This window comes from Malania oleifera, chromosome 9 (assembly GCF_029873635.1).
Source record: "Malania oleifera isolate guangnan ecotype guangnan chromosome 9, ASM2987363v1, whole genome shotgun sequence".
Taxonomy (NCBI): domain Eukaryota; kingdom Viridiplantae; phylum Streptophyta; class Magnoliopsida; order Santalales; family Ximeniaceae; genus Malania; species Malania oleifera.
The window spans coordinates 81,090,996-81,108,388 of record NC_080425.1 but is presented as its reverse complement, the minus strand read 5'-3'; the positions used below and the strand labels follow the sequence as shown (position 1 = coordinate 81,108,388).

The following is a 17,393-nucleotide window of genomic DNA, read 5'->3' as shown; positions in this document are numbered from 1 at the left end:
ATTTTGCTTAATTGTTCAACTTTCGAAATTTACTTTACAATAAAAATTTGTTGGATCATAATTGAAAAATAGTAAAAGTATTTTTTATTTAAATTCATTGTTATTTTTTGAAATTTTTGTATATTTTTATTTTAATTATAAAAGTATTTTTTATTTAAATTCATTGTTATTTTTTGAAATTTATGTATATTTTTATTTTAATTATATTTAAATTAATATGATCATTTAATTTTAATTTTATTTTTAATTTAAAATGTATAAAATTTATAATTTAACACAAAAAAAAAAACTATTTTGAGATATTAAAATTTTTTAAAATAGGTTATCAAAACACCTTAAAACCATAAAATGTAATTATCAATTTTTTTTAGAAAATGGTTAAAAATTGACAACAAAAATAGAAACAAACGCATTTTTATAATTTTTTTTTTACTGTAGTGAAATAAAAATATAAAATATAAAACATCAATAATACCAAATAGGGTTAAATGATTTAGATCAACTGGAAGGTCCATGGGACGATTTATACATTGACCAATATGCCAAAGAACCGTTCCTCTTAATTATTTCCTGGACTATTAAAAAAAAAAAAATTCATATTTTAGTACCTAGCTAAGTCAATTAACACAGCTGCAGAACGGGCGTACATGACAAAGTAAAAACTAATTAAATGGACGTCCAGAGAGAGAGAGAGAGAGAGATTGTTAAAATGCACAGAAAGTTAAAAATTAGCTATAAAAATGCACATGAAAGTAAAAAAATTAGCTATACTTTTGGAATCAGATTTTCACCTATTACAAATTAAATCTTATAAAAGTGTGTTTTCTGGACAATACTATTTCATTCCCAAAATGGTATACACTATTGAAATATGTGTTCTTACTGAAAAATTTCTGCTACACTGCCAAAATGCATCCCCTTAGGTAAATCCCATGACGAGTTCCCTGCTTTTAAAATGAGTTTATGTAAAATATCAAGTTCAAAATGCAAATATGTATGATTATTAAAAGTAAATATTTTATATTTTTCTTTATTTAAACTTATATGCATATTTTTTAACGGAAAAAAGAGGAAGTAGTTTCAATGAGAGAGAGAGAGAGAGTGTACAGAGAAACCTAAGCAAAGAAAACAAAAGTCAAGGCTACTGCAAGTCAGTGAATGAAACAGTGAATCTGCAAGTTGCAAACAGCTGCACCATTAGCTTCCACACAGCTGTCTGCAATCTCTATGGACTGTTCCTGCTTCCCTTTACTTCAAGCTGTATATTCTCTTGAATTTCTATTTACAACCTAAATAACAGCAAAAAGAGTTTGGTAACCAGGCAAAATGCCTGAAGTTGGATAAAGGCTTAAATAATTTACAAAGAGATGTACTAGTGGTTATACAAGGGTGATAGATTGCCTTCAATAGTAATTAGCAATTTGTGTAACAAGGTTATTTTGCAGTGTTTCTTCAAAAGGAAACCCTGTTTATAGAGCCATCTCTGCTTGTAAAGCAGCAAGCTCATCTTCCTCTGGTGTGGTCTTCTGTGGAGCTGGATGGGTTGTCTGCCCACCAGCTGGAACATGAGCTGAAGCAGCAGGGGCAGTAGAAGCTGGCTGAAGAAGCTGTTCTTCTAACTCAGCTCCTTCTAGTTCCTCGAGCTCTGCTTCCAATTCATCCTGCAATTGTGGATATCTCAGTTTTATAGTTTTAAAATAAAAAAATAACCAAATGATACACAGAAAGAAAAAGGTACTGCTGATTACTTCATCAAAATCAGCTGCTGAACCCATGGGAGCTGACAATGCTTCCTGAATCTGTTTCAAGCTCTCAGTTTGCTCATTAATCTCATCCATTGTCTTGTCCACGTCGTCAACGTTTCTGTTAAATAAGGTGTCAATTTGACATTCATGATTGTCACCATCTCCCAAAATCACCCAAAAAATTGTAACCAACTAAATAGTAATGATGAGAGGCTCACAAATAAATAGTAATGGCTAGAATAATCCTTTGCAAAACCTATTCTAACAAAACTAGCTTCAAATATTTGTTAAAAAAATCTAACAAAAATTAGACTAGCCCAGAATTGGAGTTCTCTGTTCTTCTTTAATATATTTATTCATTTATTTATTTTATTTTTTTGTTCATTTTATTTATTTATTGATTATTATTTGGCAGGGGAAGGGGAAGAGACAACACAGTAAAATACAGCTTCTATTCAAGGTTTTAAAATAGTAATAACAGTAACCTACAATCCAAAAAAATGCGCTAATGCAAAATAAAAATAAATATGATAAATAGATAATCATTTTTATAATGATTTATCCACAATAATTAAAAGTTCGATTATGAGATTTCACAAACATGTTAACTATGAATTTCCACTAGGGGTCCATTAAGAATTAACCCAAAGACACAAAAGTTTCTACATCTAATATTTGGTTAAGATAGAGACCTAAGCTTTTAGCCAATAGTGGTTAATCCGGAGTATAGTTTAGAAAGAATTTCAACACTTCAGTGTGTTTTAGAGTAGGTACTATTAAAGCTTCATATACATTGTTGGCCCACAACCTAACAGCTTAAACTTTTAGATAAAATAGTAATCTAACATGGTATCAGAGTTGGTTACCAGGAAGTCCTGAGTTCTAGTCTTGTTGCCCGCGTTTATTGTGTGGTATTTAAAAAATTATACCATCTAATTTAGTCATGTTTTCATCTTTTAACGCGATAGACAGAAACCTACTGCATCTAAAAGTCCTCGAGGCAGAAGCTGGCAATAATTTTCACAACTTCTGCAGACAACACCATCATATAGGTTCTTGGAGTGCAGCAGGCTGCTCCCCTAGCCATGATCCCCACTTTGGGGCCTAGGATTGAGTATTTGGGTAGGTTCAAATTCTAGAAAGCCAAGAACCAGTTTCATGCTGTTCTTGGTTATACCAATAAGTGGAGCTGAGCCAAATTGAATTGAACTGAATTAGAAACAAACCTCTCCAAACAGACCCAAAGGAATATAAAAAATTTTCTAAATGAAATTATATATGTATTTATAAAAGAATTGGTAAAACTGAGACTTAAGCTGTTGATTTTTAAGCGGAGATTCAACGCATAACCAACAACAACAAAAGCAAGCCTTAAGTCCCACTAGGTAGGGTAAGCTATATGAATCCTTTTTCGCCAATTTATGTGATCATGGACCACTCAATCAAAATGTATTTTTATTAATTTTTGGATAATATACATAATTTATATTACATAACTGAATTAAAATTAGGATACATAATTTTAGTATCACTAAGATATCTTCACCTAAGACTTGAACTTGGACACTCCCATCTTGCCTTTTTCGTTTGCTTTAAGTTGAGATAATGTGACATGAACTTTGGGAACTTCGAACTAGGGTTAAATGTTTTTAGTTAGATCAATTTATTTTCAAGTTATTCTTTTAATAGATTGAAAATGGAATGCATTTTAAATTGCAACTTTGCAAACTTGGAATTTTTGGACTTAGGACTTGGAACTTTGAGTGCTTTTAATTTTGTTCAATCTGTTGGACTAGCATCTGGATAAATTAAGAAAATTCAACTCATGATCAAATTAAGCAACAAGCATATCTTTTTGTTGTTTTTATTTAAAAATGAAATGTTTTAAGTTTGCAATCGAGGGTGTTTATAATAAACTAATTATCTTTAACATTGAATGTAAATGACCCACATATGTCTCAGATTAAATTTGTCAATGGCTATTTGTTGGACCCATAATTTTGCACAATTCAAAGTTCATTTTGCCCAAGAACTAAACCGAAAAGCTTCAGTTCAGTTCAGTTCCAAGGATATTGGCTAGGCTGATTCTAATTTTACAGAATTAAAATATTTTGGTTTGGTTCTAAACTTCCAATATCCTTAAAACTAAACATAACCAAACCAAAACCCACAATTAGGGCAAAAAACTCCTCTTTTCACTCTCATCACCTGTTATCACAGATTTTCAAAAACGTTCTGGATTTTGCATTCTGTGGATACAAAATTCCATTCTTTAAAGGTTCATACAAGAGGATATTTGGTTTGTCTTTAGAAATCCAAACTATAGGAGAACAACAAGGTGTTACAGTTGGGCTCCACTATGTGTTGGAGTAAGTTTACTATGGAACCTATTTTGCATACACCAGATGAATGAATGGCTTAAAGGAGAGCATATCAACACATGACTCAGGGCAGCATTGTAATCATATTTTACCGTCCAATTTCCAACAAAATCTCAACCAATGCCCATGTCGAAAAAATTGTTGAAAGCCCAAATTTCTTTGAGGCTTCAGGTCAGTACCTGCTGCTAATATTATACTGGTCTTTAATATGTCAGAAGATAAGTTTGAAAATTGGATGTCTCGGATTTTGCTTAGGTTTTTAGAACTTTTGATCATCATCACATACATGAACTCACAGCAACAAACATGTAGAAATTTTGAAGCCAAAATCCCTAACAATATTCGTATGAAGAGTGAATGTGAAACAACCTGTTGTGACCTCCTTTATCTCCAGATCCTACATTTGACATTTTGACGTTTCTTTAACTAAAATTTCATATCACAACATTCTTCCATTTCTTCAAAAGACACATCCCATAAAAGAGGCAATTGCATTTTCTAGAGGGGTGATGACTCCAAAGGCAATATACCACCCAATACTAGGAGATTACCTTCAGTGAGAAATTGTCTTATCACATATGAAGTTCCAGTATTAAGGATGAAAGATTTGTGGTGATGCTAGAAGTACAACTTCATAGAACCTAGCATTGCCACAACTATCTCATCCACATCTTTCAAATGCTACTTGCTATTATATCAATAAAAGAATTCTATTATTATATATATAAAAATATGTGTGCGCAAATGCGCGTGTAGAAGAATAATCCCAATTTTTTGAAATTGAGACAACTGTTTCACAAGAGAAAAAAAGAACAATAGGAAAAAAAATGCTAAATAGAACAATACATGATCTAACCAACATAATCTCATAAATTTTTTTCAGATAAGCATAATGTGTGAAATATCTATTCTAAGGCTTGATATACATTGTTGGTCCAAAAACAGCTTAATATGGCATTGGTTGCCAAGAAATCCTGAGTTCTATTCTTGTTGCACACATTTATTGTTTGTTTGTTACGAATTATCTTATTCTCCATAGTGGATATTATTCATTGTTTGTTTAACTCTCCACAGCAATTGAGCTACACATGTAGGGGATTGCCAAGACTCCATCTACACTGTTCGTCCACAACCAAATAACTTCAGATTTCAGGTAAAATCGTGACTTTAAAGGCTGTCACATATGCATAAATAAATGAGGGCATTATAGAAAGTTATGGGCAAATGGTCTATGTTAAGGCTCTACATACATTGTTGGCGCACAACCTTACAGCTTAACCTGTTAGGTTGAGTGATAATCTAATCTAACTTGATACTAGACTCATTGTTGCCATGAGGTCTACGGTTCAATTCTTGTTTCCTATGTGTATCTTCTATCTATTAGAATTCATCCAATTCCCCACAATGTGTGTTCTTTATTGTTTTCTTACTGTACAGATGCAACTGACTTGCACATGAGGAGTTAAGGCTTTGAGTATTGTTAATGGTTATTTAGTCATTAAGCATTATTATTGTGTTAGAATTATTTTAGTAAGTGTGAGTAAGGGTATTATGGTCATTGGTATTGTACTAGACATATATTATAAATAGGGGGAGAGTCCTATCATTGAAGCTAGGTCTTCCATTTTACCCAGTTATTCAACATGGTATCAGAGCATGATTTTGAAACCTAAACCCTAATTGTTACAACCACCATCAAAACCGAAGCCTAAAACCCTAAATCTGCCGCATATCTACCACCATAGAAGAATTTCCAGCAACACAATAGCCCTAGAAAACAGTCAGCAGCTGCTGGAAGTCAGACCAGTTGCTGGAAATTTCCTGGGCAACACTGCCAGTTCAGGAGCACACAATCTGCTACAGATTTTGCACAACAACATTATCACCCACAGACACTGCTGATCTGCCCTCCACTGAAATCTCATCTGCAGGCAGTGCCCCCCATGCCCTCACACACTGGCGGAAGGCGCCAGGGCCGACCCCATGCGCCAAGCTACTTTCAGGCATGTTTTTGACCCAAAATCATCCAGCAGTGGTTGAATACCTCTATAAACATATTAATGGAGTTTTTCGTGATTTTTTTGTCCAAAGATATCACCTTTTTTAATTGCTCATGTGCGGCACCAAGGAATGGTTGGTTTGATGCTTCGTGAAGCTGTTTGTCAATGGTTATTGAGTTTACAGGGTCTGACAAACAGTGGGTTTTTATTCAATGTACTAATTCCTTCCATAGATCAAAATATCAAGCTGTTGGGCATGTGTTTTGCTCAAAGATCTAATCATTGTTTTGACCATGAACTTGTGGTAATTCGTTAGTTGTTTTTCGGTGTTGGTAAAGGTCATTGCTGACTCTCTTGGAGCAGTGGTAGTGTTCATAAGCTGTTTTTGAGAGGCCGTAGCAGTGTTATATAAGTTTGTTGGTGATTTGTCCATGGAAGTTTCAGCGGTTCACCTGTCCAATTGTTTCAGTGCTGTGTGTTGCTTTCTCGTAGTGTTCATAAGCTGTTTTTATGAGGCTGTGGCTGTGTTATATAAGTTTGTTGGTGATTTGTCCATGGTATTCTCGGTGGTTCACCTCTCCATTTGTTCCAGTGTTGTGTGTTGGTTTCTTGGGGCTGCGTCTCAGTTTCTTGGTGTTGTGGCAGCCTTGTAATGATTTATTTGTGACTCATTCATGGTGGGTCACCTTGGTCAGGGTTGTTTCAATTGTTCCAGCAATTAATCTTGTCATCATTGGTCTAAGTTTGTGAGTGTTGGGATGGGGTTTGCAAATCCCAAAAGTATGGTTCCCTCTTAGTCACTTGTTCGAGTGAACTGCATAATGTGACTATATCAGAAGAAGAGTATTCAAGGTTTCTATAGCATCAATCGTCTCAACAAGCATCTTATCACATTGCATATTTTGCCCAGGAAGGTAAACCTACAATCTATATGTCATCCAGTATCTTTCCCACTAGTCCTTGGGTTATCGATTCTGCTGCCATTGACCATATAACAATTGCAACCAACTTCTTTTCTATCCTCCAATATCATAAAAATCTACTTCAAGTTACCCTTGCTGATGGGTCCACCATTACTGTTAAGGGGATAGGAATAGTAAATCCTACTCCTTCCATCTCTCTTTCTTCTATTTTATACACTCCCAAATCCCCTTTCAATCTCATGTTAGTTAGTAAGCTCACAAAGTCACTAAATTGTTTTGTCACTTTCATTTCTGATTTTGTGGTTATTCAAAATCTGAAGATGAGGAAAACAATTGGCACAGGACGTGAGGCTCATGGCTTTACTACTTTGAGTTGCTTTCTCCTTCTATTGTCTGCACAGCTACAGCTAAACCACTTCAAATCCATTGTTGCCTGGGTCACCCATCCTTGGACAAGTTAAAACAGCTAGTTCCTACATTGAATTCTATGTCTAATCTTGAGAGTGACTCTTGTCAATTAGGAAAACATCATTACATTCTTTTTTGCTTTCCAAGTTGAAAACGGGTGGTTAGTCCTTTCATGCTAATCCATTCCAATATTTGGGGTCCTAGTTGTGTCACATTTAAGCTGGGGTTTTGGTACTTTGTTACATTTGTAGATGACTACTCCAGGATGACTTGGTTACATTTAATGAAAGAGCATTTTAAGTTGTTTAATATCTTTTGTGCCTTCTATTATCAAATAAAGACTCAATTTGATATGTCAATTAGGATACTTCATAATGATAATGCTAAGGAGTACTTCAGTACCCAATTCACTACCTATATGACTAATTTTGGTATGATCCATCCGTCCCTTTGTGCCCACACTCCACAACGAAATAGAGTTGCAGGGTCGGAAAAACAAACATATTCTTAAAGTCAATCATACCCTATTGTATCAAATGACTGTCCCAAAAGTTTATGGAATGACATTGTGCTCACAACTTGCTCCCTTATCAATAAAATGTCATCCTCTGTCCTTGGCAGTAAAATCCTATATTCAATTATCTTCCCTAAGGCTCCTTTGTTCTCCCTTCCTCCTCATATATTTGGTTGTGTCCTTTGTCCATTGATTAACTCAAGGAATGGATAAGTTGGATCTTCGTGCTATCAAATGTATTTTTCCGGGCTATGAACACTCAAAAGGGATATCAATTTTATAGCCCTACTTTACATCGATTCTTTATCTCTGTCAATGTCACCTTTTTTGAGTCTACACCATACTACTCTAATTCCTTGAGTTTTGTTGACTTTGATGAGTCTCTTCCTTTGACTTGCCTTCTAAATCCGAACCTATAATTTGTGCCCAATCCTCTTACATATTCATCCAGTTGAGTCCTTTCCGTCACTTGGATTATCCCAACATCCAATCTCTAATTTTGTTTGTTATGATTTTTTGTCACCCTCTTATTACTATTCCATTAGTACTCTAACTTTTGTTACTCTTCAAAATCTATTTCTGAAGCCCTATCTCATTCTGGATGGAGAATTGCAATGGTTGAAGAGATGTGTGTGTTACATGATAATGATATTTAAGATTTGGTACCTCTTCCTCCTACTAAGTGTGTGGTTGGTTGTTGTTGGTGTACAATGTAAAAGTCAATCCTAATGGTTTTGTGGTTCGTTTGAAGGTCTGCCCTGTTGTTAAGAGATAGACTTAGGTGTATGGTTTGGACTATTCAGGCATATTCTCTCTCTAGTCGCTAAACTTACCTCAATACGTTTATTCATCTATTTAGTCACTACTTGTCATTGACCTCTACATTAGTTAGATGTAAAGAATGCTTTCATACATGGTGACCTTCATGAGGAGATATATATAGAGCAACCACCTAGGTTTGTTGCTTAGGGGGAGTCAGGATCGGTGTGTAGACATAAGAAATCATTATATAGATTAAAACAAACTCCCTAAGCATAGTTTGGCCGATTTAGTGTTGATGTACTTGAGTTTGGCCCCCGACAGTGTGTAGTGGATAACTCTGCATTTTATCATCATACTCCATCTGACGGGGCTTTGCTTATTGTGTATATGGATAACATTGTGATCAATGGTAACGATAATCGAGGCATCCAGTACCTAAAGCTTTTTTCCTACAGAGTAAGCTTTAGATTTAAGGATTTGGGACCATTGAAGCACTTCTTGGGTATAGAAGGATCGAGATCTCGTATGGGACATGTCTTGTCATAGAGGAAGTATGTTCTTAATATTTTAGATGAGATAGGGTTATTAGGATCCAAACCTGTTGTTACACCCATGGATCCCAATAGTAAGTTTAACCCACGTCGATACCGAAGACTTGTCGTAATGTTGAATTATCTCAGTCACTAGATCAGCTATATCCTTCGCAACAAGTGTTGTGAGTTAGTTTCTAGATCCCTTAGTTTCTAGATCCCCAAGAACAAGTCACTAGGATGCAGTAATTCGCACTTTGAGATATCTCAAAAGTGCACCAAGGAGAGGTTTCTTATTTAAGGATCAGGGTCACTCGTATTTAGGGATATATAAATGCAGATTGGGCCAAGTCACCTTCCGTCCAAAGATCCACAACTGAGTACTATTTCTTTGTTGATGGTAATTTGGTGTCTTAGAGAAATAAGAAACAAATTGCGGTGGCTAGGTCAAGTGCTGAGTTAGAGTATAGGGCCATGGCGCAAATTACATGTGAACTTGTTTGGTTAACTTGTTTGGTTAAAGAACATGCTAAAAGAACTAGGTTTTCCACATTCTTAGCCTATGGAGTAGAAGTGTGATAATCGAGTTGCTATTCATATTCTTCCAACTCGGTCTTCCATGAGTGGACAAAGCATATTGAAGTTGATCATCACTTTATTTGTGAGAACCTTGTACAAAAACTCATAACAACCATTCATGTGAAGTTTGAGTTTCAGCTTGCTGATTTGTTAACTAAAGCCTTGGGAGGTGCCTGTGTGAAATTCATTTGTAACAAGCTAGGAGCATATGATATGTATGCTCCAGCTTGAGGGGGAGTGTTAATGGTTATTTAGTCATTTAGCAATATTACTATGTGTTAAGAGTTATGTTAGTAAGTGTGAGTTAGTAAGGGTATTATGGTCATTGCCATTGTACTTGACATATATTATAAATAAAGGGAGAGACCTATCATTGAAGTGAGATCTTCCATTTTACCCAATTATTCAACAAGAACATTGTTGTCCCACAATCTAAGAGCGTAAAATTTTCAGGTCAAGTGGTAATCGAACAGAGTAGAACACTAAGAAACAAGTAAATGAAATGTTGGTCTTACAAGGCTTAACATCCTGCTTTCATGCTAACAAACATATGGAACTTAGCATATTTGGTTAAGTGATGACACTTTAGGACACAACCATAAGAAAGCAAGGCCAAGTATACAAAAGGATTCATGAAAGCTTATATTTCAAAGAAGGATGATCATATGAAGCTCAAAGCATGGATGCAAAGATGATATCTATTAAAGCTTGAAGATCATGGGAGTGTGGATGTTAAAGAGAACGTGCTAAAAGCTTAAAGCTGAAGACAAGAAAGCCAAAGAAAAGCAAAGCAAGTATGAAGACTCAAGCACTTAGAATGTCAAAAGTCATAAGAAGTCTTTATGTAAGTGCTTCATATTTTAAATATCTTTGGAAATATTTTTGAAGCTCCTTTTGCGTTAAATATGGACTTAGAGACCAATTTTCTTTAAACCCTGGAAAATATTTTTGAAAAGTCACATTCAAGTTTTTCAAATAACAAAAGCTTTAAAAGCTTAAAAAAAATAGAAGTTTTGGAAAAATTGACTCGTCGGCCGATTGACTAGAACGCACTGAATTTTCCCATCCGACTAACAGATATAACTGTTGATTAACTGCCCAGCCGACTAACAATTTTACTGAAATTAATTTTTGGAGACAGAAGAGTCTCAGCCGCCTGTCCAACCGACTGACCCTGTTTAAAATGCCTACTCAGTCGCCTGTCCAGCCAACTGACCCTACGGTAATTTGAATTTTAAACCTCAATGTGAAAATTCTAAAAATTAGTTTTTCAAATATGAACGTTATAAAAACTTTGGTGGACACTCCAAGTAACTTGGGAAACAAGGAAACTCCTCCTAAAAAGTCTATAAATACTCCTTTAAACCCAAGAAATAAAATAATCAAGCAATCACACAGCATTCAAGCATTCAACTCTCAATTTCTCACAAAACTCTTTCTTGCTCACACTCTTGCTGGGAGAATTCTACTAAACTACAACTGATATTCATCTAGAGAAGGAATTGGTGACATCTTATACTTGAGCTTCAATTCTATCTCATCTTGAGGTTTAAATTCTTGAAGTACATAGTACTGAATTTGTACTAATCTGCTCTATTTGAGAGTATTCTTGTACGCAGCGTTTACTTCGTAATTCTTGTAGTTCTTGGACGATTCAAGGTGTTTGGATCGTTGACCAAGTGTGGGGTATCGCTTGGAGAGGTGACTACTCTAGCCTATTGAAGGAGTGACCGAGTGTGTGGTATCACTTGGAGAGGCAGGCTCTAGCCCACAGAAGGAGTGTGTAACAATTTTTGTTCCGCCCGAAAAGGAACTAGTTTAGTGAATCCTTTGGTGGTCTGCCAAAGGCAAGGATGTAGGCTGGGGATAAGCCAAACCTCGTAAAAAACCCGGTCTCACCCTCTTTCCCTTACTTTCTTTATTTTCAGCAAACATATAAACTGCGTGGATGCTTTGAATTCCTTAATCATAAAAACTACGTGGATCAGAAATTAAATAAACCAAGGTTTAATTTTGATTTGGGATTGCGGAAACCTAAAAGGAGTACGTTAGTTGATCAATACTTTGCAGAAACCTCAAAAGGGAGTAGGTTGATTGGTTAACACCCAAAGACAAATTAACTACGAGTTTATTTAAATTCTGAGTTGTTGGGAATTTGAGTTTTAGTTTGCATTGAAGAAACAAGTTTCATCACTATAGGGCTTACACATATTTACAGGGCTGCAAACAAGAAAATATCTTGAATTCTTGAAAAGCTGAAAATTTCCAAAAGGCTATCTTGATTTGGTATTGGTGGATTAAACACTTTGATTGATGAATGGTTGGTTGATTGTTTAAGTTTTATTTACTTGTGTCGTGTTGATATATGGTTGTGGATTGAATATTGTTTTTTAGAATTGTAAAAAGACTTAAGTATTTGTTGTGTATTGGATAAATCAACAAGTCAAAAATTCATTAAAAGAATTAAAAAAGGTTAAGGATTCTTGAAAAGTATTAAAAGAATTTTTTTAACCCAATTCACCCCCCCTCTTGGGACTACACCTTAGTTTTCAATTGTTATCAGAGAGTGGTTATAACAAATCCTAACAAGTAGTTATATAAAGATCTATACGACACACTTAGGCGTAGCTCCCTTGGGAGAGGGTCAATCTTCAACTAGGTCTCCCATTTGTTGTGGTTTAAATTATACATTTTGAACACAAAAGATGAAAATCTACCTTCAAACTATGGATTGGAAAGCTTGGAAGGTTGTCACACATGGTGACCTTATCCCTACCAAACTTGTAAATGGTAAAGAAGTACCCACAAAAGAAAAAGAATAGACCGACAATGACCATAGGATGTTACAAGTAAATTCAAGTGCTATGTGTAATGAATCTCCTGGTGTGAACTAGATGATTGGATGAATTTCAATAAGAAAATGGAATGAAGGAAATGAATGGATGAATTTCAATAAGAAAATGGAATGAATGAACGAATACTGAATGCAACAAAAAACAGAAATGAAGTTACAGGTTGGCTAGTTCGAGAGAACCACTCTCCAAAGAAACAAAGAAACAAAACAGATTCCCAATTCTCTAGCTAAACCCCCTATTCCCGCTGCTCCCAGTTTTATACATAGCAAACTCTAACTAACTATTCTGGAATACCCCCCTTGCGCTCAACTACCATTGGCCCCTTTACACGTAAGACAACAATGAGCCGTTAAGGGAGTTCGGCCCAGCACCCAGCCCAGCTGCCACGTGATCCACGCCTTGGCCCACGATGACTCAAGCTGTGAAGGGCCGTCCTGCGAATGGCCGGTCTGCCCATGCGCTCACTCTGTTCAGCCTCTTCTGACGCCCCCAACTCAGCGCCATCTGTCTGAGCTCCCCTGCAACCAGCCATTCTGTCCGAGCCACCTCTCCTCTTTGGTCGTTTGCTCGGACTCCCCCACCTTCCTCTGTCTCGGCTCGTAGCAATACCCTCCCCTTTTGAGCACCTTGCCCACAAGGTGAGGAAACTTCTCCTTCCACTTGTGATACCACTTCCACGCATCCTCCTTCTTTTGTCCCTCAACAACTTCAACAGAAGCTCTCCTCAAAACTTCCCCTACTCTGACCTCTTCGAACTGGAGCTCAGATAATAGTGAAGTCACCTTCTCTTCTTCATCCTCAACCTTCTTCAAAGCTGCAATTGCTTTCACATTAATATTTTCTTTAATGTAGAAATTAGCCACCATGGCGGAAGTGCTCCAATCCATGGAAATGTCAGGTTCACTATCCATTTCTTCTAGAAGTTTCTCCATGTTCTCAATATCAGATCTTGTACCATTCGAGTTACTACAAATTCTGTAGCTAAAATTATTGGGAGAGAACCCATTCTCCTTCATCCTTAATAGCACGTTGGGACTTTTCTCAAGCATGCCAGCTTGTGTGTAGAGACCCATGAGATTATTGTAAGTGAAATTCGAGGAGATAAAACCCATCTCATCCATTGTTATGCTAGTCTTTGCAATACTAGTTGCAATTATAACCTTTTGTATGCCATGGGGGGTTCGTAGAAACACTTTTTTCTGATCTGCAGCAGCTATGGATGACGGTAAAGGAAGAATCCAATCAAAATATGCCCCAACAAAATGATATGTAGCAGCCATTCTATCAAGCAACACACTAATTTCTGAGACTCCAAGAAAAAATATGAGTATGGCACCTTCGACATCAATTTCATCAATATGGCAACCCAAATCTTCAAGAAGATCATAATCAATCACATCTTCATTCAATATTTTCAAATTAAGACAAGTATGCTCACTGAATGATTGATAATTCTCAGGAATATAGTATGGATTAATATAATCGTCAGAGAGCAGAGATTCGTCACCCCAAGCAGATAAGATGAGAGTTTTCTCCCCCCTCTGGTGGCTCATGGGACCTTTTGGAGGCTTTGCTTTCCTGAATGACTTATTTGGTATAGATGCAAGAGAATCTGAAGCAAGATGGTAGTTGAGGCTCTGATATGAATCCTCCAGGAAGTTTGTGGTAATAGGATGTGTTCGGCCTTGAGCAGTAACAACTAGGCAATGACCAAAATATCTTGAAAATAAGTTTGAATCGGATGTTGCTGATATTATGATAATTTTCAACTTCTGAGTGCCATCAACAAATTGTTTCTCAACCAAATTCTTCAAAACAATAAGCAGAGAATCACCTAGAAGAGACCGCTCATGCACTTCCTCAACAATGACATGAGTAACACCAGGCAAGTTGCTGTCAGCTGCAGTTTTCCTCAGAAGAATGCTTGTTGTGCATAATAGAAGCTTCGTTTTCTCGCTCCTTACACTATCAAGATGAACTTGATAACCAACGAGAGAACTATCCAAACCAGGTGAGGGTTCACGGCGCTCATGAGCAACTCTCTCAACCACGGAAATAGCCTGCTCATCATAACCCACATTTACTGCATTATCTTTCCACATTTTAGATTCATCCTCTTCTTGTTGCTCCACATAGTGACGAATCCAATCTGCTTGAGAGGGATGGTGTGACTCTAGAGTATCTTCATCCCACTGCAACATATTATCTTCTACCTGATGATTGATCTCATAAGACGCTATAAGTGCAAAAACAAATGTTCTCATAACACTTCTATAACCAGCAACAGGTACATCAAAATCCTCCAATACATCGCTTTGAAGGATCTCAAGAAAATTGTTCAATGATGCTGCCTCAAAAACTTGACGAAGCAACCCTGATATGGTCAATCTCCATTAACAAATTAATTTCCCTTTTTCCTGGAAGTGATGAAATTAAACAAAGAAGCACTGCCCATGTAAGAATTGAAGGCCCAGCTTCTTTTGTTTGAAACACATCAAAACCAGAATTTATAGTATCTAGCTTTTGCATATCAGTCACAGAAGCCACCAAGGAACCCTGCGTGAACGGTGTTTCATCATGAATCATTTGAAGAGGATTGCTCAGGTCCAAGGTTTCTATAAAGATAAGTGAAAGTCGAACTTTGGCATGATAAATTGACAGCATTACTTCAATGGATACTACCATCTTTCCACAGTTAAATGACCCAAATATGATTCCCTTATAAATTGAGCATATTTTTTTCCATTGCTCACTATTGCAACTGCAAAATGACTCATAATAAGCAAGGAGAAGGATGTCCAATACCAAATTTTCTTCTATCAATATCTCCTCAGCCCACAAAGTGAACAAATCAACATCCATATGCTCAGGATGGCTAGAAGATAGAGGGTTTTGGAGAACAGATAACAAGTTGCCTTCCAATCCATTAGAAACCAAATTCAGTACCTCTTTTTTAATGGCTCTGTTTTCTTTGGAACAAATTCCATGATATAAAGCATGCATAAAAATATGCCTGGTGCATTCCACCGTTAAAAAGGAATGAAACAATAGACTCACAGTCAAAGCCATAAAATTAGCATTCACGTCCTCCCAACAAAAATTCAGCAATCGTGCAAGCCAATTGCTCCTCTCCAGTCCCTTTTGACCAAACTTCTCAGAAATCTCAGCGAACTGCTCAAAAATCTCTTCATATTTCTCATCATCTTCATCCTCATAACACCATATTCCCCTTTTATCCATTTCCTCATCTACCGAGACCCCGCTAGCAAGAAGCGGCTTTGACCCTTGCAAAAACTCCATTATAGGAGGACCCTTGAACGAAGACATTTCGAAAGCCCCCATAGAACTCGCTTTCGAGACACCCGCCGATGACTTCATCAAGGAAATCAAACCAAACACAAGATAGTGAGGTTTTATATGATTGCAACCCTGGAACGGGCACAAGAACCTCGTCTTCTTGGTCTCAGTGTAGCTCAGTGGCTTGACAAGCGCTTCTAGGGTTGTGAGCTGATTTTCGTGAGCTTGCATGTGCTTTCTCAGATTGACATCTCGCTTAATCCCCTTTCTACAGACCCTACAGAATTGGATGTGCTCGACAAGCGACTCCTTAGCGTCGAGCTTCATGATCTTGCACTGATTGTCACCGTCCATCTCATCAACCCCCTCCTCGTTGAGCGCCTCACCCTTCATCGGAATTTTGTTCAGAGCATCGGAGGAGTTACTGATAAGTTCGCGGAGGATGATCTCCGCCTGGAACGCTAATGTCTCTGCCTCTGCTCTGTCTATAATGTGTTGCTCCCCATTGAAGCTCTCACGGTGTTGGTATCTGAAGTCATGGCTCGATGTTTCTCCTAGTCCTTCCTGGTCGAGTTTCTGCTTGCCGAGAAGCTTCACAGCATCGAAGAGAGCTCCCAACTGTTGAGTCATGGTGATGAGTAGCTTCTGCTGTTCGGCTTGAGTGATTTGCTGCTCTTCTTGTGATCTCTTTAGGGCAGCGATGGACTCCCACATCTGGTTCATGCGAGTTTCCTCTTCCATGGTGGTAGGAGTTTGGCTCTGATACCAATTGTAATGAATCTCCTAGTGTGAACTAGATGATTGGATGAATTTCAATAAGAAAATGGAATGAAGGAAATGAATGGATGAATTTCAATAAGAAAATGGAATGAGGGAAATGAATGGATGAATTTCAATAAGAAAATGGAATGAATGAACGAATACTAAATGCAATAAAAAATAGAAATGAAGTTACAGGTTGGCTGGTTCGAGAGAGCCACTCTCCAAAGAAACAAAGAAACAAAACAGATTCCCAGCTAAACCCCCTATTCCCGCTGCTCCCAGTTTTATACGTAGCAACATCTAACTAACTATTCTGGAATACCCCCCCTGCGCTCAACTACCGTTGGCCCCTTTACACGTAAGACAACAATGAGCCGTTAAGGGAGTTCGGCCCAGCACCCAGCCCAGCTGCCACGTGATCCACGCCTTGGCCCACGATGACTCGAGCTGCGAAGGGCCGTCCTGCGAATGGCCGGTCTACCCATGCGCTCACTCTGTTCAACCTCTTCTGACGCCCCCAACTCAGCGCCATCTGTCTGAGCTCCCCTGCAACCAGCCGTTCTGTCCGAGCCACCTCTCCTCTCTGATCGTTTGCTTGGACTCCCCCACCTTCCTCTGTCTCGGCTCGTAGCACTAT

General features: G+C 37.3%; 1 protein-coding gene across 1 annotated transcript in view; it reads right to left on the bottom strand.

The window, feature by feature from the left end:
* Positions 1-1,142: 1,142 nt before the first annotated feature.
* Positions 1,143-17,393, bottom strand: part of LOC131164134 (vacuolar protein sorting-associated protein 32 homolog 2-like) — a 35,677-nt gene continuing 19,426 nt past the window's right edge. Inside the window, exons 6-7 of the mRNA XM_058121115.1 lie at positions 1,749-1,863; positions 1,143-1,661 (exon numbers count right to left, since the gene is read on the bottom strand). Coding sequence (XP_057977098.1) covers positions 1,470-1,661; positions 1,749-1,863 — 307 coding nt within the window. The 3' untranslated portion in view covers positions 1,143-1,469. The remainder of the gene's footprint in view (positions 1,662-1,748; positions 1,864-17,393) is intronic.